This window comes from Indicator indicator, chromosome 1 (genome assembly GCF_027791375.1).
Source record: "Indicator indicator isolate 239-I01 chromosome 1, UM_Iind_1.1, whole genome shotgun sequence".
In the NCBI taxonomy this organism is placed as follows: Eukaryota; Metazoa; Chordata; class Aves; order Piciformes; family Indicatoridae; genus Indicator; species Indicator indicator.
In genome coordinates, this window is record NC_072010.1 from 94678766 (window position 1) to 94702047 (window position 23282).

General features: G+C 45.2%; 1 protein-coding gene across 1 annotated transcript in view; it reads left to right on the forward strand.

Moving 5' to 3' along the window:
- Nucleotides 1-401: 401 nt before the first annotated feature.
- Nucleotides 402-23282, forward strand: part of LOC128971831 (alpha-2-macroglobulin-like protein 1) — a 31493-nt gene continuing 8612 nt past the window's right edge. Inside the window, exons 1-24 of the mRNA XM_054387538.1 lie at nt 402-472; nt 1825-2011; nt 4090-4252; nt 5012-5064; nt 5366-5386; nt 6762-6915; nt 7365-7449; nt 7977-8097; nt 9748-9865; nt 11320-11429; nt 11767-11937; nt 12761-12985; nt 13114-13177; nt 13822-13967; nt 14113-14262; nt 15038-15235; nt 17571-17658; nt 18406-18559; nt 20279-20507; nt 21107-21230; nt 21416-21537; nt 21946-21997; nt 22470-22553; nt 22943-23119. Of these exons, the coding sequence (XP_054243513.1) occupies nt 402-472; nt 1825-2011; nt 4090-4252; nt 5012-5064; nt 5366-5386; nt 6762-6915; nt 7365-7449; nt 7977-8097; nt 9748-9865; nt 11320-11429; nt 11767-11937; nt 12761-12985; nt 13114-13177; nt 13822-13967; nt 14113-14262; nt 15038-15235; nt 17571-17658; nt 18406-18559; nt 20279-20507; nt 21107-21230; nt 21416-21537; nt 21946-21997; nt 22470-22553; nt 22943-23119 (3067 nt within the window). The remainder of the gene's footprint in view (nt 473-1824; nt 2012-4089; nt 4253-5011; nt 5065-5365; nt 5387-6761; nt 6916-7364; nt 7450-7976; nt 8098-9747; nt 9866-11319; nt 11430-11766; nt 11938-12760; nt 12986-13113; nt 13178-13821; nt 13968-14112; nt 14263-15037; nt 15236-17570; nt 17659-18405; nt 18560-20278; nt 20508-21106; nt 21231-21415; nt 21538-21945; nt 21998-22469; nt 22554-22942; nt 23120-23282) is intronic.

Consider the following 23282-nt stretch of genomic DNA (forward strand, 5'->3'; position numbering starts at 1 on the left):
TGATGAAATCCTGGTAACAACATCTTTATAAAAATAGACCCCCCCTGTATCAAATGTAGTAACTGAGCACTCTTACTGTGCTGCATAATACAGAGAGTGAGACATCTTCCAGACATATACCAATAAACGCAGCAAAACCTGAAGGCAAGTGCCTTTGGTGTGTAGGCAACAAGTGTTGTCTCCACCCCTGCCACCCGCCCACCTCCCAGCCCCAGCCATGCGCAGCATGATTTCCACCTTCTTGGTTTTGAAGCCAAGAGACGGGCACCTGGGCAGGAGCTGTGTAGTCCTTCAGCTCTGGATGAGGAGGAGGGGAAGAAAGAAGACAGCAGGAGTAGGGGCAAAGGAGGGACGGAGGAGAGGCTAAGCTTTTCCTGGAGGAATTTGACTTGCCATCAGCAATGTGGAGCATCGCTTTCCTGTGGGGCAGCATCCTTCTCCTGCCTAGTATGGCTCAAATGCCTGCAATGCTGTAAGAATCTCAGCTTCTTCCCCTAAGTGCTTTGGTCTGTGGGGAATCCTGGGAGGGTGGTGATGTAACAGAAACAGGATAGAAGTCCTAAGACAAGGAATGTTTCCCCAGAGAGGAATAATTTCACATATTCCAAGGTTTCACTTGGTTCTCATGCACTTTCTCTCACTCTCCATAATCCCATTACTACTTGGCTTTTCCATTAGTTCCTTTTCTGTAGACCATTTATTTCTGCAAGAACTTAGGCAGAGCAGTTATGCCAGCTTTCCATACATGTTTCATTCTGACCTGCTAACATCTCACATCTCCTGCTGTGCTCCAGAATATCTTTCCTTTAGGGCTATGCTTTTCTCCCCACTGGGAGACCATTTAAATATTTAGTGGAAAATGCTGGGTGCCTTTACAACCCTTGTGAACTTGCTTTTTGAAGGCCTTTGCTTTTGCAGCCATGGCATGAGTGCAAGCAGAAGTATGGCTGTGCTCAAGTATTAGATGTTACAGTGGGAAATATGTCACTGAGTCATAGCTGGGTTCCCTTCTGCCATGTGTAGCATACACAAGTCTTTTCCAGTGGGAGTACATCCTCTTCTTCTAGGAGATGTTTCATAGGCTGACACGGCTTCTGCTCAGGTGATACTTTACTACTACCTGTTTCCCCCTGCTTATTGTGTTAAGGATAAGATCCTGATGTCTGCCTGTCTCAGAGCCCAGGACTCTTACCAGAACTACTTGGCAAAATCAACATTTCGCTCTCTTTTCCAGTGCCCCAGTAAGGACTTGCTCTGACACAGCTTCAGAAAGTTAAAACAATCAGATGGTTTAGTTGTTCAAAGTGACAGATGCGACAGATGTGACAGATGCAACAAATTAAGGATTGCCTGCATCTGCAGGCAGGCACTGACTGCGAGGTGATCTTGGGTTAATAAATCCTGTGTAACACCTTGCAGCCAAAAGTTAGTTGATAGGACAAAAAGCATACAACCAATCAAGCAAACTGATGGCAATACCTAATGTGATTTATGGAAAAGTCTGACGTCTCAGGAAACCTCCAATGTAACCAAGTTCTGCTGCTGATCCCTTGGGTGATGTGGGGAGGTCTTTTCACCTTTTTTGACTTTCAGTTTGGGAACAGTGACTCCATCTTTCTGTACGTACATGCAGCATGCAATGCAGACAACGTTAACCTAGTATCTTAGCTGAGTATCTCTAGATGAGAAGAACAGTGTAATCTTGTCACACTGGCATTGGAATGAAGGACTAGAAATCTTATTAAGAAGTACCCAAATCCTATGGTCAAAGTACGTCCTCTTAGAAAATCAATTTCACTTGATTTTTTTTTTCTTTTTAAATAGAAACTATGCTGTGGCAATACCATCTCAGCTCTACTATCCCTTCTCAGAGACAGTGTGCCTCCAGCTCAGCAGAAAGCAAGCAGTCCCAACCCACGTGACAGTAACCTTGCAAAGCAGAACTAGGAACGAGACTTTGATCAGTCAGTCCATCTCTCAGCTCACCTTCTTTCATTGCACAAGCTTCCAGGTGAGGAACAGATTTTCAAGGATTCTCAGTAGGGTGGATAGTGCATGAATTCTGCTCTAGCTGGGCAGGAGGCAATGAACTGTATATGTTGTTTTTGTGCCCCGATTTGGGCTGCCATTGGGCAATGAATGAAGGCACAAACCTCATTGCCATATAAGCAATGAGATTCAAGAAATTAAGAGAGCAGAGAATCTCAGAAGTCCTCCCAGAAGTCCTTTATTGATGCATTGTAGAATCCCCAGCATTACAGAGTCTCAGAGTCCCACTTACAGAAGTAGTCCCAGAAGCCCTTAACAGATGAAACTGCTAACAGAAGCCCCAAGCACATCTCTTGCAGCATCCCTACACGGAAGCCCTTGCCAGAAGAAGTAGAAAACCAACAGAAGTAGAAGTCCCTAGCAGCCGTAACCCCCCCAATCTACCTGGATAGCTCGAGGTGGCTGTTTTTATACTCGTTGTTATCAATCCCTTAACAAGTAAAATCCAACCACACATATAAGCTAAAATATTTTCCCAATAAGAGGTGCCAGCATGTCAAGGAGTTGGCTTCTGCAGCATGTTCCAATCAAAGTGTGCCAACATGAGGATGTTGTTCTTGGCACACATGGAATGTTACTATTTTGCTTTATGCAGCTAAGGAATTGGTCATCTAGGGAGCCATGCACTCTGCACATGTCCAGCAGCTGCCCTCGGAACAGTGGCTGCAACATCTATCTTTCCATGGGAACGTCTTAATAGGGAAGTGATTGTTTCTCTGTACTCAGAATGGAGAGGCCACACCTTGAGTACTGGTTTCAGTTTTGGGGTCCTAGAATTGAGGTCCTAGAATAGGTACAGAGGAGGGCAGAAAGCTGGTGAAGGGTCTAGAGAACAGGTCTTGTAAGGAGTGGCTGTGGGAACTGGGGTTGTTTAATCTGGAGAAAAGGAGGCTGAGAGGAGCCCTTCTTGCTCTCTACAACTCCCTGAAAGGAGGCTGGAGCCAGGTGGGCGTTGATTTCTTCTCCCTAGTAAGAAGTGTTAGGACAAGAGGAAATGGCCTCAACTTGTACCAAGGGAGGTTTAAGTTGGCTTATTAGAAGAACCTTCTTCACTGAAATGTTTCTCAAACACTGGAACAGGCTGCTCAGGGAGATGGTTGAATCCCCATCCTTTGAGTTGTTTCACAGTCACAGAGAAGTGGTGTTGAGGGACATGGTTTAGCACCAGACTTGGTAGATGTGCTGGTTTGAGGCCAGATCGTCTCTTGCCCTGAAAGGGACAAAAGAATGACGATCACACAAACGGATTGGAGAGTGATGGAAAGTTTAAATGGAAAAGCGATTGGTGAAGCTACAGAAGACTACAAAGCATAGTGGCAAAGAGTATCCCAAAGCGTACAGAACCCCTCACAGAATTCCCAAAGGCTTCCCAATCCTCCCTTCCTCCCATCTAAGGGTCTACTCTAAACCCCCAGGGCTCTTTCTTCCCCCCCTTCCCATTGCTAGGCGAGTCTCAGGCTGGCCAGGTCTGAGACTACCCTCCCTCCATTCTCCTCCTGGCATTAGGCCTAGACAGGCCTAAGAGGTCTTGAGGATACTCCCCCGGCATTACCCGATAAGAGAGCATCTCCCATGGGAGCAGAGAGGGAAGCAAGAGAAAGAGAGTGATTCTGCAGATGGATTTATAGGGTGCAGGATTTATGGGTACAAATACGCTGTTTCCTGTGTCCACCCCTATTGGGTGGACATTCAGGACACTGGAGGTGTAACATATGTGGCAGTAGCAGGGGGCACACAGCCTAAACTGCAACATATGTTAGCTAATGGTTGGACTCAATGATCTTAAAAGTCTTTTCAAACCAAAACAATTCTGAGATTCTGCTTTAGCCTCTATAGATCTGTCAGTGTCCTTCCTGCTAAAACACCTGCTCCACAGGTGTTTTACTAGTCTAGAAAACATTCTGAAAGGTACCATGAGGTCTTTCAGGGCAAGAACTCGAGCAACATAAAAGCAGTAGCATAGGTACTATTCCTGGGGATAATGCCTGGGAATGCATGAATGTGATCGACCCTGAATGATGGTTGCAACTATTCCTGCAGGTCCCTCTTCCTGTTGGAAACCCTGAAGAAGTGGCTTTTATTGTGATCACAGTCCTGGTGGCCAACTCAGAGTTTCAGAAGAAACAGAAAGTTCTAATCAAACATGCAGACAAGAAGACTTTTATTCAGACAGACAAACCTGTGTACAAGCCTGGTCAGATTGGTATGGACAGTATGCCATATCTTCTGAGCTTTCAGACCGCAAAATATGGGGTAGCCTCTAGCACTTGGAGTGGGTCCTGCTCTACAAGGGAGATGGGTCATAGACTTCTTCTCCTTTCTAGGGTTTGAGGGATGTGGGGATGCATGTCTTCTACATCAGAATGGTGCATGTTTTCTGTAGTAGTAGCCATACTTGGACCTCATACCAATGTGTTCTGGCTGATGCTTGAGAAAAGGTTCTGACACTAATGTGTTCACAATTGCTCCAGTCAAGTCCACAACAGTCTGTCAGTGCCCTAAATCCCTTTCTCTCACATAGACTTACTCAGATGAAGATCATGGGGTCCTGTGGGCTACATCACTTCCCTATCACAGCTCATATCACCACAAGGTAGAACTGTTTGCCCCATGGCCCTGGCACCCTTTTTACTGGCATGACCTTTACTACAGGCAAGACTGAATGCACCATCACAGGCCCAATGCCCAGAAAAATGATGTTTCTCACCAGCACAGCCAGCCTTCCCAGAAACCCCATATCAGCATTCCTACCAGGCTGCCAGCTGATAACAGGGCTTTGAGCATAGACTCAGGAGTGGATGGCTCTAACTGCTGCACACAGCTTCGCAGTGAAACACATGGGCTCATCTTGGTTACCATCCAGTCTATCCATATAATAACATCCATATTATTATTATTAATATTATTATTTACAGACTTGATTTAATTTCATCCAGTCCTGTTTTTTTCTCTTGCTCTATAGTCAAATTGCGAATTGTAACTTTGGATCGGAACTTTATGGCCAGCAATGAAACGGTAAGTCAAGAAGGGAAAAACTTTAATAAACCTGAAGATGATGTGGGCTGCCTCCATGGCTTCTGGATCAGTGTTTGAACCATCTAGGTGATCCATCTCTGGACAGCTAATCTCAGTGTTCAATTTGGGGCTTACAAACAACATTTACTACCACTTGCAAAACAGGAGTTGCTCATGACTTTGGGCCAAAGGCAGTCCCTGGGAGTTGCTTAGGGAAGGCTGGGGAATTAAAAATGCCTGGGAGGTGGGTGGTACCTTACCTGAAAGCATCCCACCAGTAACTGTTATTTCCTCCCCACAGCATCGCCTGGTGGAACTGAAGGTAAAGCACTTACTTTATTGAAAGTGGGGATCTCAGGTTGGGGAAACCACAGGTTTGGAGATGATGGTGGGGAAATACAGATGCAGAAGGCTAGTTATCCCAAAATGAATGGGAACAGTTTGACCAGTTAGTTTTGTGGCTACAAACCTAGAGAAAGTTTCTAAAGCAGCTTTCAGGAGATTGTTTTTTAAAGTATGTTAGTTTAGTTTCAAATATTATGGATATGTACTGCAATTATCTGAGCTGATGAAAGACACCTGAAAGCAGTGGGGAGTTTGTAAAGACCCATACAGATAGATCACAGTTCCAGCTAGCAGCTGGCACATCTGCCATACCCACCAAACAACCAGAAACACATGGTTTCCAAGACATCTGTCTAAGGCTTTATGCCAGTGTGTACAAAGGTACTCTGATCCAGCTTCACCCTTTCAAAACACAGTTCCCACTTGTTCCATATGTTTATAAAGCACTCATCAGCTCATCACTAGCCAGCTGGATAGTGTGACTGAAGCCCGAGTTCTGCATCTTGACCTCTCAAGAATCAGCAGTGGGAGAGCATTGTCCACCAGGGACTGAGTGTGATAGTCAACAAAGCCTTAAAATTCACTTGTATCCCTGGTCTTTACATTCTCCATTCTATACTGGGCCTCATGGTCCCCTGCACGAAGTCCTGCACTCATCCCCAGAATTTCCTGGGGATTCAATTCATCAGATTCCTCAGTAGTTATTCTCAAGTAGCCCATGCTTTAGGCAACATACTGTCAAGTACTGTCAGGATTCATCCTCTCCACAGCAACCTTAGGGCCAACTCATATTGCAAAAGAGGCCTTTAAGAGGGACCACATCTATCTCTCAGTGAGACAGGTGGGGGGGAAGTAAACGACAGTTTTGCAGCAGTAAGTGAGATATTGGTGTGTGCTTTGCAACCTACATGCCTCAACAGCATTGTGTGAATTATGTGCAAATTATGCTCAGTGAGCCATTTGTCACTGATGTGCAAGCCGAGGTCTGTGTTGCTTTTGCAAACATCTCTCTCCTCCATGGCATTTCTGGGCATGCTTTAGTGGTCATGGTTGGCTGTTGGGCTCAGTGATCTTAAAGTACTTTTCCAACCAAAATGATTCTATGATTCTATGGCTGTGACACCAAAAAGCAACAATAATATCCCTATCTCATTGACTTTGTCAGTGACACAGGGAGAAAAGGCCTACACTCCTCAAGCTCATTCTCACCTGAGCACTGCAACTGTGTCAGAGACCTATAAACCTAAGCTCTCAGGACAAAAGGCTATGTGCTCAGACCATGCTGTGGTAGCTTGGAGCAGAAAAGTCTTTTTGCACTGGGAAATGACTGCTCTTGACAACTGTCTACGTAGGATCCCAAAGGGAACCGAATTGCACAGTGGCTGAATGCTACCCCTGTGGGAGGCATCGTGGATCTGTCCTTCCCTATGGCTGCAGAAGCACCAGTTGGAGAGTACACCATCAAAATACCTGACCGCACGCATACCTTCAGGGTAGAGGAGTATGGTAAGAGTCTCAGGGAGCTGAGGGCAGCTGAAAAAAATGTGTTCCCCTCAGTTCCCCACTTCTCTCACCCAGAGATGAGCGGGCATTGAAGCTGTGAACATCTGTGTTAGTTGTGCTAACACCTGAGATGTCTTACTGCCTCTGCCAGTAGATGTAATCACTGGCTTTCACTCAGCCCACTGGCTTTCTCCTTTGTCATGGCCTGAATACATCCTGAAGAAGGACTGAGGCATTGTCCCACAGCTGTGCTCTGGGGAGGAGACTAAAGCTTGTCTGCTCTCGCTGCACTGTCTTGGCTGGGCTACTGATACATTGCTACCAAGCCCTGTGCTGGTAGTCAGGGAATGAAAGGAGATTACTTTTCTGTGGACAACCATTTGGAGAGGATAAAAGCAAATAACTTTTCTCTCTGTTCTCACTGAATTCTGCTTCTCTCTTTTTTCACACAGTGCTGCCCAAGATCAGTGTCACCGTCCAGATGCCTCAGGTGGTCACCATCTTGGAGGAGAACTTCACTCTCCGCATCTGTGGCATGTGAGCTGACTTACTATGACAGAAGGTGCCTTCTTACTAGTTTGGGAACTTAACAGCTATCAATAACTGAGCTCAAAATGGTCTCTGCCAATCATTCCCCCACCCCAAAGTCTGGTATTTTGGCATCCTTTGAGAAGGAATTCTCCAGAGCTCTTACTTTTCCCATATTCTCTCTCCCTTCTTCTTCCTCTGTGAGTTTGAAAGTTTGAAAACGTAGTAGTGGATTCCTTCAGTGGAGCATGTGCCAGTGTGGAAGGAATAATAACAGTTTGTGGCCAGCACACCAGTTCCTAGCTCTGCCTAGTGGAACTAGTGTTGGCTTGGAGACAACTTGCACATCACTGACTGCCTTCTGTTTCAATCTTATGAAGTAATTTTAACTTTTTGGCCTCAGTTGAGCTCATGAACCATGAAGATACTGCAGGCAGCTGGGTTGTACACCAGCAAACCAAAGTTAGAGCTGAAGTTATTCAGCCCTTAGCCAGTGTTTCTGCACGTGAGCTTAAGTCCTCTCCTCTGTTTGCCAGGTACACATATGGGAAACCAGTCCAAGGTAGTGCAAAGGCTGCAGTGTGCCGTAAACATATCCACTATAACAAGAGGGCTTCCAACGCCAAGAGAAGTATTTGTAAGGAATACACTGGTGAGGTGAGCACCTGGGACATTCACTCCTCTTGCAAAAGAGAGGAACAGGGGCAAAGAGTGCTAGAGGATGAAGTGGGACAGACATCAGCTATTGAACCAACATATTCTTTGCTTGAAGGTGAATAACTGGTATGTCCCTAACTCCCCAGTGTGGCAATCTTGTCCCCACTCTGGTTTCTTTGACTGCACTTAGATGCATCCGAAGGAAGAAGCAAGCAAATAGCATCTTGGCCTGTGTAAAAAATAGTGTATCCAGCACGAGTTGGGAAGTTATCCTATCCCTGTACTCAGCACTGGTGAGGACTCAGTTTGAGTACCATGTTCAGTTTTGGGCACCACAGTATAAGAGACCCTGAGGTGCTGAAGCAGGTCCAGAGAAGGGCAGCGAAACTGATGAACAGGTTTTATTTGTAGCATTTGAGGGAACTGGAATTGTTTAGTCTGGAGAAAAGGAGGGTGAGAGGAGAACTTTTTGATCTCTACCACTACCTGAAAGGAGGTTGTAGTGAGGTGGGTGTTAGTCTGTTCTCTGAAGTGATATGACAATAGGAATGGCCTCAAGTTTTGCCAGGGGAGGTTTAGGTTGACTATTAGGAAAAATTTCTTTACTGAAAAGGTGGTCAATCACTGGAACAGGCTGCCTTGTGAAGTGGTGGAGTCATCATCTCTGGAGGTGGGGGGAAAAAAAAAAAGCGTGGACTTGGCTCTCTCGGACATGGTTTAGTGGGAATGGTAAGTGTTGAGTTGACAGTTGGAGCTGATGATCTTGGAGATCTCTCCCAACCTTAATGATTCTATAATTCTATTATTCTATTGCAGATTTGCCTACAAAAGAGGTATTGCAACAGGGAGATAAAAAGTACACTGTCCATATTGATAGCCTGGATGCTTTTTAGGACCACCTTTCAATCTGGTGTGAACACCTATGTGCTGTTCCCCAGGAGCAGCTGTTCTGGAGACACAGAAACTACTTCTGGCACCTAAGCAAGCAGTTGCAGTTCAACACAGTGTTTACTCATTCAGCTCTAGGATGGAATGAACATATTGTTTGCATATTTTAAAGTAACTTGGCACATATCTATTAATGAATCATGCCATTGTAGAAAAAAACATGTTTGTGGGAAGAAATGACAACTCATGGTTGCTACTGGCACATGGCAGAGCATAAAGATAAGACAGGTGAAACAGCATCACCTTCTAGTGGCTTCTCCACAAGAAAGAATTATGTTTCATGCCAGTATGGAACCTGCTTCTTTAACTCCTGTCTTAGTCATGTCCTTTTAAACTTAGGATGGGGCTAGGCTATTTTCAGTGGTGCCCAGTGAAAAGACAAGGAGCCAGGACACAAACTAGAACACAGTAGGTTTCATTTAAATGTAAGAGAAACTTATTTTCTGTGAGGGTACCAGAGCACTGGAACAGGCTGCCCAGAATGGTTGTGGATTCTTCTCTGGAGACTTTCAAAACCCACCTATGTGACCTGCTCTGGGTGACTCAACTTTATCAGGGGAGTTAGGCTAAATGATCACCAGAGGTCTCTTCCAGCCCCTACCATCTGTAATTCTGTGATTCCTGGGCCTTGGATTTAATCTGCACTGCAGAAGGGATTAGTGCATTCATGGTTGCTTAATAGATACCATTTCACATCCCCAGACTGACGAGGATGGCTGCTTTGCTACTGAGGTGGATATTAAGGTCTACCACCAGAAACGTGGTGACAGTTATGATTTCAACCTGGAAGCTGTGGCCTTTCTGAAAGAAAGTGGAACAGGTAGCAAAAATTAATTCTACACTTCATGGAAAATCTTTTACTTTACAGTCATACAACATTCCTGTCTTTGTTTTTTCATCTGTAAGACTCCTTATAGATCCTTTTGTCTTCCCATCAAACCACTGAAGGTTTACCTTCACTGGCTGCCATGTAGTCAAGTGGGTTGTGTCTTCCCTGCAAGCACCACAGCAGCAGGGATGCTCTCGTGTACTATACCACCCAAGTCAGACTTAGATAGGACATGCAAGTTCTCCGAATTGCAGGATGGCCTTCACCTGTGTGCTTGTTCCTCCACAATCTGTTGTGGCCAGTCCAGCTCTGATAGTCACCTGGGCTGGGCAGATATGGGAAAAAGCTGTTTTTTTTCTAGTATTCTAGTCACAGCAGAAATGTGCACAGAGGTGGGCTGGGCCAGCTTCTCTTGTCCTTTAGGGAGGTGCATTGGAATGAGGAGATACTCAAAACAACCAGTGATAACCAAGGTCCTGACTATGTACTTTTAATACCTCCTTGTCAGACTTATCTCCACATGCCCAGATGGGGAGATGAAGCTACTGTCCAGAGCTACTGTCAAATATTGCATCCTGTAAGGTTTCCTCTCCTGCAGTATTTTACAAACCTTTCTTCAGGCCCTTGCCAAAAGCAGTGACACACATTCACTTAGCAAATAGCTGCAGTGATTTCAGATGAGCACCACCTTACAAGACAGCAAACTGACCTGGTGAAGGCAAGGGAAAATGTTGCCGTCTAGTGACTCTTCTGTGAGAATGGGAGGAGAAGGTGAGTAAGATCATCTTGCAGGACTTCAGGAGTGGCTGAGGGAACTGGGGTTGGTTAGTCTGGAGGAGAGGAGGCTGAGGGGAGACCTTCTTGTTCTCTACAACTTCTTGAAAAGAGGTTGGAGTGAAATGAGTGTTGGTGTCTTCTGTCTAGTAACAAGTGATAAGATGAGAGAAAATGGCCTCAAGTTGCACCAGGGAAGGTTTAGATTGGCTCTTAGAAGAACCTTCTTCAGTGACAGGGTTGTCAAACACTGGATCAGGCTCCCCAGAGAGGTGGTTAAATCTTCATCCTTGGAGGTGTGGACTTGGTTTAGCACCAAACTTAGTAGAGTTAGATAACGGTTGAACTCAATGATCTTGAAGGTTTTTTCCAACCAAAACAATTCTATGATTCTATAACTCTGTCTTAAATAAAGCCAGAAGGAGCATTTGAAAACTGTCTGGCAGTGACCTCCTGGTTGACTGCTGTCATTCTAGAATTTCAGAATGTAGGATGCACTACTGCCAAATGTGTGTGTATGTGGGGGGGTGTTAAAGGACTCCTGAAGTTACATGGAGAAATTACAGTCTCCTCCCTATGAGTGACCATAAGTCCCTTACCTCAGTCCATCCAATCTTGCTGCCTTTGCTCAGACACATGATATTCATGCATGCACCTCCTGTCTTTCCTAGGAGTGGAGTTCAACACCACTAAAAACTGCAGGGTCACTTTTGAGATCACAGCTCTACAGTTCTGGGGCACACGCTACTACTACCAGCAAGGAACTCCCTACTATGGAAATGTAAGTGGAGAGGGTAGAAATATGGAAAGCCTAGTAGCTGTGCTGAAAGGGATGGTGGGCACAGAAATACTGAGAGATCCTCTTGTTTGGAGCTGCCCAAAGCTGCTAGCACAATCCTATGTCCCATTCTCTCCTTTGACCCCTCTGCCAAGAGGTGGTTCAAAAATGTGAGCACAGGATAGACACATGGCACTGCCTGATGAGATAGATGGCTGCTGCGTAAATGGGGAGGTGTTAGAGGGGTTCACAGAGAGTCACTTTGCAAAAAGGGGAACTGGGAGGTAGATTTTCAGTCCTGAGGCCTCCAATTCTCTGTCTGTTCTCTGCATCATTACAGCTGGAACTCAAAAGTCCCAATGGGACACATCTGAAGAACAAGGAAGTGGTTCTTACAGTGTCCTATGGTAGCAAGAAGCAGACCAAGACCTATTTCACAGATGACACTGGGATGGCCTCTTTCATTTTAGAAACATCAGCATGGGACAACAGCAGCAAAGTTCTACTACAGGTGAAGCCAAATAAGTACACTGAATTTGAATTTGCACATCTCAGACCTGTTTTCTATGTCATTGTCTTGATATAGCCAGGGAGATGGAGGCCTGGAGCAGTGAAATGACAAATCCAGGGCAAGAATAGCCCACAGAATAGCAGAGCCAGCATACTGACCCAGGGTGCCACACACTTAGTGAGCAGTCAGGAGACATGGTGAGAGATGAAGAGAGAGATGAAGCTGATACTGAGGTCTACCAACATTGCTCTTCTGTCTGAGGTACAACAGGCTTTGTACAGAGACAGAGCACAAAGGAAGAACGCCCACTTGGAATAGAGGGGAAAAGTAGGAAAGGAGCTAGGGAAGTAGTATCTGAAAATACATGTGGAGAGGAAAATGTTAATGACCAGTTTGCATTATGTTTCCTCATAGCATAAGAGTTAGGCAAGAACTGGAATAAAAGAGACATCAAGTTTAGGAGAGACAGAAGGCAGGCTAATAAGGAAGCAGTTACTGCAAGCAGGTAACCAGGATGGACCTAACAGAATCCAACAAGGAACACAGAGATAAAAGTTTGTGTCTGCTTTCTCGTGAAACATGAAGTCTCTCTTGCCTGGTTGTAGTGGTAGGATTCTAATATCTGTCCTATCTAAACATTCAAGGTCAGCCCTATCTCTTTATCAGAGTGCATAGAGTATGTTAGATGATGAATCCTGGCCTTGCTGGAAGTCTACAAGGTTTAACTATCATAATGTCAGTGCAAATAGGTCATAGGTGCAGGATGAGCAAGGCTGTTGATTTTCAGTTGTCCCCTACCACCTCTACCTTTTCTGTGCTGCAGGCAAAGAGCCACCCGGAGGACCTGAGAGGTCGAAATGTTAAGGTGTCTTACGGCACTGCATCCCTCACACTGAGGGCCTTCTACTCTTCCAGCCGCAGCTCTGTGAGGATCCAGCCAGTGAATGCAATGCCACTCTGCGGGGACATGCAGCAGGTCACTGTGCACTATCTCATCCTAGCCACAGAACTGGGGAACAGGGCTATCAGAGCAGACTTCTACCACTTGGTGAGTGCAGGATAGTGCTGGACATGAGGTCAGCTTTGCAACAGGTCTCTGTCAGCACAGAGCATTTGCTGGTCCAGAGACATGGAGCAGAGGCACTATCAACCCTTTGTCTGTTCATTACCCTTTAGGTTTTGACTAGAGGATCCCTTAAGCACCACGGCCAAACAACAGTACCTCTTGATGCACCATTAGGTAAAAGCATTGATATACCAGGAACAGGCTAAGGATTCAACAGGAAGGTCCTTCCAGCCTAAATGGGGAAGGGGAGTAAAGAGATCTGAGATCAATAAGAAACAACAGATATACCACCAAAAAACCAAGAGGAAATGGCAAATATACTCTCTTCTCTCTTTTGATTCCCCTATTTATTTTTTTTTTCTCGATTCAGATGATGAATTGTCAGATGATGAAATTGTCAAAGCTTATCTGCCAAATAGGAATTATAAGACACCTGCAAGAAAAATCACAGAATCTTTTTTGCTGGACTCAGGTGGAGGGTAATTTCTCTTCCATGTGCATACTGTGGCCAAGACCATAGAATCACAGAATCACAGAATCGTTTGAGTTGGAAGGGGCCTTTAAAGGTCATCTAGTCTAACCTGCTTGCAGAGAACAGGGACATCTTCCCTTCATGATGTAAGGTCACTACTACAAAATTGCCCAAACCTACATCCTGGTCCAGCTGTGGCCTTCTCTGAAGCAAGGCAGAAGAGTTTTGATCTAAGTAGCTGTAATACTTCTGTATTATAGAGGATGGACATGTTGCTGCTGTGATTCTTGGTGACAGACTTCCTTGCTTCTTCCTACACTTACTCCATTTCTCCTGCTTCCTTCAGGTCAGTATAGTGGTGCCTTCAATGTCACTCTGCCCATTGACCTCATTTCACCCATGGCAACCCTCTTTGTTTATGTTCCCTTCCCTGATGGACAAGTGGCAGCTGACATCTTCAGTCTGAAAGTCCCCAAGTGCTTCAGGAACCATGTAAGTAGTGCTGAAAACATAGAGGGGCAGGTAGGCCAGATGCAGCTAATTAACTTCAAAATGGCAATAGATGTCCAGGAGAATCCAGTAGCCACAGGCCCTTTTCTTCCTCTGTCAATGTGTTCAGTCCTTTGTTCTGTTTCAGGTGAAGTTGGGCTTCTCAGACACAGTGGTTCTCCCAGGATCGTCTGTCCATCTCCATTTACAAGCTGCACCAGGCTCCCTGTGTAGCATCCGTGCTGTAGACCAGGGTGTCCTGCTTCTGAGGCCAGAAGCTGAGCTATCCAAGAATAGTGTGAGTCACCTGAGAGCTGAGCTTTGCTGATGTTGGAGAGATGCCTTTTGAGTGTCTGATCACAGGCACTAGTTAATAAGGAACAGTACTACAACAGGGAGAGAACATGGCTTAATGAGAAAAAAATTAAGACCATTATCAAACACAAGTAAAAATTTCCAGTCTCTATGGAGAGACCTAATAAAATAACCTCCTGTCATCCTTAAGAACAACCTAAAATCATATCCTTGTTAAACTACATAGTGCTTTGCCACAGAGGCAACCAGATGGCAAGAGACTTCCATCAAACTGATTCATGACAGGGCTCTGAAAAAAATAGTGATGAAGGGGCGAAAAAAACCCAATGTGTGTTAGGTTCTGTCTTTGTTCCAGCTGCTGTGAACCAGACAGTTCTTCCATTCATACACTGGAGTGAAAGTGGTCCCATTTCTCCTCTAGACCTGGAATGCATTTGGACTTAGGACCCTAGACTTGCCTCTTGACATTCTTGGTGGATCAGTCAGACAGGAAGCTATCTAATGACCCTTACAGGGAAGGTGTCTTACCTGTGTCCATTGAGATCGCAGGTACCATCCGTGAGCTAACGAAGGGTTCGCATTCATCTCTGGCGTTATGCATCTGAAAACTTGCATGGTCTCTCTGTGAAACTCAAAAACCTTTGGGCCTGGGGTTTTGTGGCAGGCAGGATCCAAACTTTGCTTTCTGCAGTCACAGAATATCTCTGGATAAAAATGGAAAACTTTGCGCTTATACTGTTTTTGTTCTCTGTCTTTAGGTATACAACATGTTCACCTACCCGCAAGAGCACTCCAGCACCCTTGCAGACTACTACAGTGACTACTGTACTATTCACAAGAGCCCAGGAATCCTTGACTCCCCTCAGCCCACCATTCCACCAGGAACAATGTCACCATTTATGTATGACAGATACTCTTATGCGGTGTCCCAACCAGATATTTATGAACTTCTGAAGGTAAATCTAATTTCCAGAAAGACTGAAATATCAGAAAAAATATCATACCCCAGGTCAGCACTGTGTGGCTTTGCAGATTATCTTTCCTCTAAACACTGGCAACTACAGGGTCTGAGTTTGCCAAGTGTCTCAACTAAGAGATCTCTGACACTCCGTGCTCCCAGACTGATAAATTCCCATTGATTAGGAAGATGCTTAGAACACAGCTATCCCAACCACAAGACCTTCAGATTTTCTGGGGGTAGAAGGAAAAGCACCTGAAGGAATCATAGAACAATCTAGTCTCTGGCAACTTAGCTCTTGCTGTTCCTTGCCCTCCTTTGTGTTTGGGCTACTACTGGCCCAGGTGAGTGTTTCTAGCCCCAACAGAACAGCAATCTTAGCATCCTCTGGGGCCCTTGAGTCAGAAATTACTGTCAGTGAAGAAGACTTTAGTGATTGCGGCCCGGTTACCAGGAGTATTTGTCCAAAGAGAATGCTATTCTCCTACCAACACCATTCCCAACCCATATGCCTTTTTTTGCAGACTAGTTTCAGGAGCTGCTCCTAGGGAAGCCTCCAGAGACTGCAGCTGGCCTCAGAATTCCTGCCCAGGGAATATACTAGGTTAGGATGGGGACAAGAAATTGCTTCTACAGGAGGCTTCACTCATAGTTGCTGGGAATGAGCAACCTTAATTTCCTGGAGACTCTTGCTTTCTGCCTAGAGAAGATTAGACCTATGATATATTTTCAGCAGAGAAGGGATCCATAGGTGTTACCTTCCCTGTGAATGGCAGTCCCTGTTTGTAGAATGAATGGAGGTTGATAAACTCTATAGACTTCATTCTAGTTGAAACAGCAATTCCAGATATTTCCATAGTGTTCACTCCTGTATGGAGAAATGAGAAATCTGTTAAATGCTAACAAAGGTCTTAGGGAAGCAGAAGACAGGAAGATGCTCCAACATTATCTACAATATCTACAACTCTAAAGAGGAACTCTAAGAGGAGAGGAAATGTGTTCTTCTACATTTCCCTCAACCTTTTGGGGCCCTCTCCTTCATGACACAATGCAGCATACCCTGTAAGTGATGACTGTTTAGTTACAGACAGCTACACTGTAGATACCTAAAAGTGGCCTGAATGACAACCATCCAGTGTGGCAGCTTGACTAATGGACACCTCCAGTTGCCAAAGTTAGGTGCACATTAACACTGATACTGAAAACTTGTTGCCAATATTACGTCAGACTACGAGGGAGCAGAATGGCATTCCTTACAGAGGGAGTGTGTCTAAGCAATCCTGTATCAGGCTTAAGAAATGAGAAGATAAAGGTCTGTGGGTAGGAGCTACCTGTCAGGAGCACAGAATCATGGAATCGTTGAAGTTGGAAAAGACCTCCAGGATCATCCAACTGTCAACCCAACACTGCCATGACCACTAAACCATGTACCCAAGTGCCATGTCTACACATTTTTTAACACCTCCAGGGATGGTGACTCCACCACCACCATGGGCAGCCTGTTTCAATGCCTGACCACTCTTTCAGCAAAGAAATCTTTCCTAATATCCAATCTAAACTTCTCCTCTCACCCTTATGGCCCTCATACATGCTTGGATCACCTGACTCAATACTGGTGAAAGGCTTCCCCACATCATTGTCACCTAGTCATTTGCTCTTGTCCTATCACTTCTTACTTGGAAGAAGAAGCCAACCCTCAGCTCACTACAGTCTCCTTTATGGGAGTTGTAGAGAGCAAGAAAGTCTCCTCTCAGGCTTCTTTTCTCCACACTAAACAACCCCAGTTCCCTCAGATGATGCTCACAAGACCCGTTCTTCAGATCCCTCATCAACTTCTTTGCCCTTCTCTAGACCTCTCCCAGAGAAGATGGTCTGGGGGAAAGAGGGAAAGAACAGTAGAACTGAAAAGAGGTGAAAGAGGAGAACAACTCTGTGTTAGAATGGACAGTAAACTGTGGCTGCAAAATAATGATTTTGCATGCACATGTCACACCGACAATTCCAACTGGAAAAAGCCTCCTTTGGTGTGAGATGCCAGGACTAGGCTTTGGGAGGAGGATAGCTCTTCATTCTCTCTGTATATCTGTTAGCAGGTCAGGCTGAGGTGCAACAACACCATGTGCCTGATATGCTCAGAAGTGTAGAAAGAGATGGACCCTCAGACACACTGTCCCATCAGACACACTTCAGGACATGATGTAGTGGCCATGGTGGTTTTGGGATGATGCTGAAGTTGATGATCTTAGAGGTCTTTTCAAACCTTAATGATTGTATGATTTTATGATCCCCCTCTGCTGAAATATGCCTTCTTTTCTTCCCCTTCTTCCCTCCAGAATTTAGGTCTAACAGTTTTGACCAGCCTTAAAATCAAGTCTCCAATTGAGTGCCGCACCCAGACCACTTTCCACTACGACTACATGTGTACATCTCGATTTATCCTGTGTCTTTGGAAACCATGGGTAGCAGACAGGCTGCACAAGGGCAGCTGAATGTGCAGTGTGCTGAGAGACTGGGGATGGCTTCCAGGAGTTAACACTGGAGATTCGCACCATGGGAAGAGGGGAAGGGTCCTGATGTGTTTGTGTTTCCAGCACAATTGATGGGTGGAGGAATGGTGGCATAGGAAGAACCTGCCAAGAAACTTGTGCTGGCAGGCAGACATAGTGGTGGAGTCACCTTCCCTGGAGTTAATTCAAAGATATGTAGATGTGGTACTGAGTGACCTAGAATTATTGAATTAATGTTTGGAACTGATGATTTTACAAGTCTCTTTCAACCAAAACATTTCTATGATAATATGGTCAAGAAGAGAAATGAGGCAGCTGTCTGAGGAAGGAATATCTATTTGTAAGATTAGGAAAGGTCTTGCTGGAAATGGAGAATGAGGCAAGATTGGCACTAGGCAGTATCAAGCCCTTTCTGCTGGGACTGAAAGCAAAAGTGTAAGCAGGTAGTTTCTCGTGGAGGATTACACACATATTGGAATCCTTGTGGGCTCCTGGATTGTCTCTTGGAAGAAAATAATGAAGTAGATCGAGGACATCTCAGAAAGGACAAGGGGGATTGGAGTGGGAATGGGAGGAATGAAGAACTGAGCTTTTGTAAACTGAACTCTATCCTGATTTCACAGTTGCTCTGCATTTGAATGAATGCTTGTATTCCCAACAGCTTATGATGAGCTGGCAGACTTGGACTACTTGGACACAGAAACAGATGCTGCTGTTGAACGTGCTGAGTCTGAGCATGTTGAGTTGGGCAGTGAGGCAGGGCCAGTGCGTGCCTGGTTTCCAGAGACATTCATCTGGACTCTGGCTCCTGTTAAGTAAGTATTTACAGGCTGTGGACACACATAGATCCAGACAGACCTCCTACCAGCCACAGTGAAGAGGGAACAGGCAGGAGCAGAGCCAGAATATTACTGCCTTCTATACCCACAAAGAAAAGGGAGATGTGAAGAGCTGGATAAGGACAATGCAGGTTTGGTTCAGTTCCTTGTTCTGCCTGAAATTTTTCAAATTATCTTGGGGAATTTAAACCCACATATTCCTATAGGATGGAAGGGACCTCTAAGAGTCTGTAGTTCAAAATCTTGCATAAGGCAGGTCCAGTTAGATCAAGTTGTAGTCAAGTTCACATCTCCGGTGATGGATATTCCACAAACTATATGGACATTTTTTTTCCCAGTATTTGACCATCCCCCATGGGATTTTTTTTTCTTAAGTCAGAATTTCACATGTTCCAACTTGCAACTGTTTTCTTTCATCCTATCAACATACGTCTCAGAAGAGACCGGTTCCATTGTCTCTGCATCTTCCCAACTGGTAGCTTTATAAAGTTGAAAGACTGTCCTTAACCTTTCTCTCTTAAGTTTGAAAATCCCAGTTTTTCATCCATTCCTTTTATGTCAAATGCCCTCTGACCTTTTTTGTAGTCCTCCACAGGATGTATTCAAGTATGTCAGTATCTTTCATATACTGGAAGGCAAAAATGAGACAGAGTACTCCAGATATGGTTCCACCATGAAGGAGTACAGGGGGAAAATAATTTTTGTCAACCCAACGGCTGTAGTCTTCTTAACAAAGTCCAGAGTACATCTTTCATTGCTGTAAGAGCACATGACACGAGTCATGCTCAACTTGTCCTTCACTTCTTCTTAATAGCAACCTTTCCCTCCAGCACAGTCTGCAAATACATAGAATGTCCTCTCTCCTATTATCCAGGTCATTAATAAAGCCATTAAGCAGTATTTGATCAAGTATCAGTCCCTGAAGGATGCCATGAGTCAAGAGCCACCAGTTGGACATTTTGTCACCAGTAACTAACCTTTCTCCCCAGTGGTACAGCAAATTTCCTGCTCACTGTGTTATCCACTTGTCCAGTTCACACTAATATGACTACAAGGATGATGGCAGGGGGGTTGGAACTAAGATGATCCTTATGGTCCCTTCCAGCTCTGATTAATTTTATGATTCTATATGGGAGACTGTGTAAGAGGCCTTGCTGAGGTCAAGTTATGAAGCATCCACTATTCTCTCCTTATTCACACTTCCCAGCTTTCTTAATTCTTCAACATGCCAATGTTCTCCATCTGTAAAACAGAATGTCTACCTCTCCATCTTGTTTGTCTGGATTATGCCCATTTCAGGGCAGCGACCATTTTCCATTTTGCGTATGCAGATCTGTAAGTGACACTTGCAGTGAAGACTGATGAATTGTGGCTGAGATTTTGGGTGGTAGTGTGGTGGAAGTGTCATAAGGCACAGGATAGGTATATAATATGGATTCTTTGGAGCCTTGCTGCCCACACAAAACATGAATTTGGCATGAAATAGTGTCCAGAGGCATATTTTGGGTTTCATTTGCCTCTCAGACCTTCCTTGGCCAGCTGTTTTTTTGCTATCCTTCCCATACTTCTTTCCTATTTCCTAGGAATCACCACACCTTCACATGCATTTCCAGTTCATAGGCGTTTTGCATTTGTCTTCCCAAGGGAAATCTTTAAAGGGATGGGACAATCCCTTCTACTCTGTTTTCTCCTCAGTGATTCAGGGACTGCTGAGCTAGATGTCACAGTACCTGACAGGATCACAGACTGGAAAGCCATGACCTTCTGCACCTCAGTGAGCCATGGACTGGGAATCTCAGAGACCACCACCCTGCAGAGCTTTAAGCCTTTCATCGTGGAGCCCAGCTTGCCCTACTCTGTCTTCCGGGGAGAGTCATTTCCCTTGAAAGTCAAAGTCTTCAGTTACCTGAAGCAGTGCATAGCGGTGAGTGGCTCTCTCCAGGATTACTTTGGGTAAGGGGATGTGTAGTAACAGTATTTCGCTGACAGAGACCCAGACAAGGGGCTGCCTCCTCAGGAACTGGGCAAAAGACACCAAAGAAGCTCTTCACAAAGCTCCGTGCAGAGCCACCTGTGCCCAGCTTATCCTTCACCATAAGTTCAACTCTACAGGACTGCAATATCCATGGGCTGTTGGTTTCCCACAGATATTTCTACAGGACCATCATTGTGGTGGTCTCAAGCAGCACCAGAAGAGGTTTAGATTGGATATTAGGAAAAATTTTGTACTGAAAGAATGGTCAAGCATTGGAACAGGCTGCCCAGCGAGGTGGTGGTGTCAACATCCCTGGAGGTGTTCAAAAAATGCATAGACATGGCACTTTGGGACATGGTTTAACGGTCATGGTGGTGTTAGGTTGATGATTAGACTTGATAATCTTGAGGTCTTTTCCAACCTTAATGATTCTATGATTCTGTACTCACCCTGGGCTTCTGGGCTTGACTGACATTTGGATCAAGGAGCTAGAAAGAAAAACCCAGAAGCAGCTCTGTAACTCAAACTCCCTTCTGTTTCACCTCTAGATTCAGCTTAGCCTAATGGACTCCAGAGATTTTGAATTTGTACATGCAAATGTCAGGTTCACTGGTTGTCTGTGTCCTAATACAACAAAAACATTTTTCTGGGATGTGAAGGCTACCAAATTAGGTAAGGAGACAAGGGATGGGCAAGAGTGGGAGGCACTGTGGCAGAGATGCTTGAGGAAACCAGAGCTGGGCTGGAAAGGAGAGCTATGGCTTGTTATATGAAGCATGAGTGAACTGCCTTGGGCTGGGCAAAGTAAAACATCAGCATGGATGTGCCAGTTCGCCTCTCAATGTTTTGTTCTTTAGGGAAAGTTAATTTCGCTGTCACTGCTGAGGTGATGGAACAGGAAGATATTTGCACTGGGAGTACAGCCATTATGCCAGAGTCTGGAGCGAAGGACACAGTGGTTAAACACCTGCTGGTGAAGGTCAGAGTATGCTTCAGGGTCTTGCAATGTCAGACTCAAAATGAGCTGGGGGGTGGCTCTGGGAATGGAGAGTCAGCATGTCAGATAAGCACATTCCTCAGAAGGTCTGGTCAAAGAGTGATTCTAAGGACAGGTTGGGATGGGGCATGAGTTAAGCACCTCCACTCCATTGGACAGAGAAGTCAGAACTGCTTGCTAGCAAGGCAGTGGGGGCAAACAGGATTTAGCAGCTTAGAAACCTGCTTCCCAGTGAGACCTCACTGCTGGCAACTATATCCCTGCTGTGTGAGGCCCTTTGCATGGCTCATGAGGACATCTTGCAAGAAGGTGAGGTGGTGTGGGGCTGCTATCTCATATTACTGCTCTCCTGGAGCTCTTACTGGAGCTGACCAGACTTCTCCCCACCAGGCAGAGGGGCTGCTGGAGGAAAAGACTCATACCTCACTCCTGTGCCCTAAAGGTAGGTGCACAGGTACCTCAGAGACAGGGGCTGTACATTCACACAAAGGAAGAAGATGACACAGAAGCAGTGTGGTTGGGAGACTATCTGGAAGTGCGTGGGGAGAGCAAAGTCAGTGATTCTGGAGCTTTTGTGAGGAGGCAAAACCATTCAGCTCTATCCAGTTCTACAAGCTCCTAGCAGTACCAAGCCACTGCCTAATCACACCTCAGTTGCTCATCAGTGAGTGGTCTGATCTCTGTCATCCTCTCTTTTGAATGCTGGTTTCACCAACTGATGAAGTGATCCTAGCCTTATTTACACTATCTCTGGGGGATGCCTGTGGGTGTTTTTGTTTAGTAGGTGGTGTCCATAGCAAGGAGGTTGGAACCAGGTGATCTTTAAGGTCCCTTTCAACCCAAAGTGTTCTATGATTGTATAATTCTATTCCATCTCCCTCCTGCCTGTTGTTCTGATGCTTTGCCATTTGCAGGAACATCACCTTCTGAGACAATCACTTTCACTATGCCAGAGAACACAGTTCTTGGGTCGGAGAGAGCTCACATCTCTTTCTTAGGTGAGATTTGGGGGGATCTTGGAAAGGAAGATTTTTCACTGCAGGAATCTTTTTTTCTGGTGCGACCATGTCTGCTCTGTCTGAGAAATAAGAGGAAATGTGTACAGTATGATGTGATACTGGGGCGTTATGTCTTCCAGAGAAGCAGTCCTCTCTTATCCAAGTGACACAGAGCCAGATGGATGTATATAATTTCATCCAGCCAAGGGAAAGATGGACAAATACATTATCACTGTTTCTACAGGACTCTATAGACATTAGAGTGACAGTAATGTGGCCAGAGGTGAACTGGGACCAGTCTTAGCGGGTTGTCTGGAGAATCAGTGAGACCAGATGTTTTTACATGCAAGAACACGTAAAGCTCCCGATGCTGTGCTTCTGTCCTACAGGTGACATTTTAGGGCCTGCGCTGGACAACATAGATGATCTCCTCCAGATGTCCAGTGGCTGTGGTGAGCAGAACATGGTTCATTTTGCCCCCAATGTGTTTATCACACGATACCTTGAAGAAACAGGACAACTGACTCCAGAAATCAAACAGAAGGCAATTGGCTATTTGGAAAGTGGTGAGTAGATTTCTTCTCCTGTTGGATTATTAAATTGGTGATGTCCACTGCAGTAGATTGTGTGGTGGGGGTCTCAGCAGAGGTTTGATGATGAACAGGATTTGTGCAGCATCACTTGTTTGACATCATGGGAATTGCAGCAGTGCAAGTCATGCCCCGCACA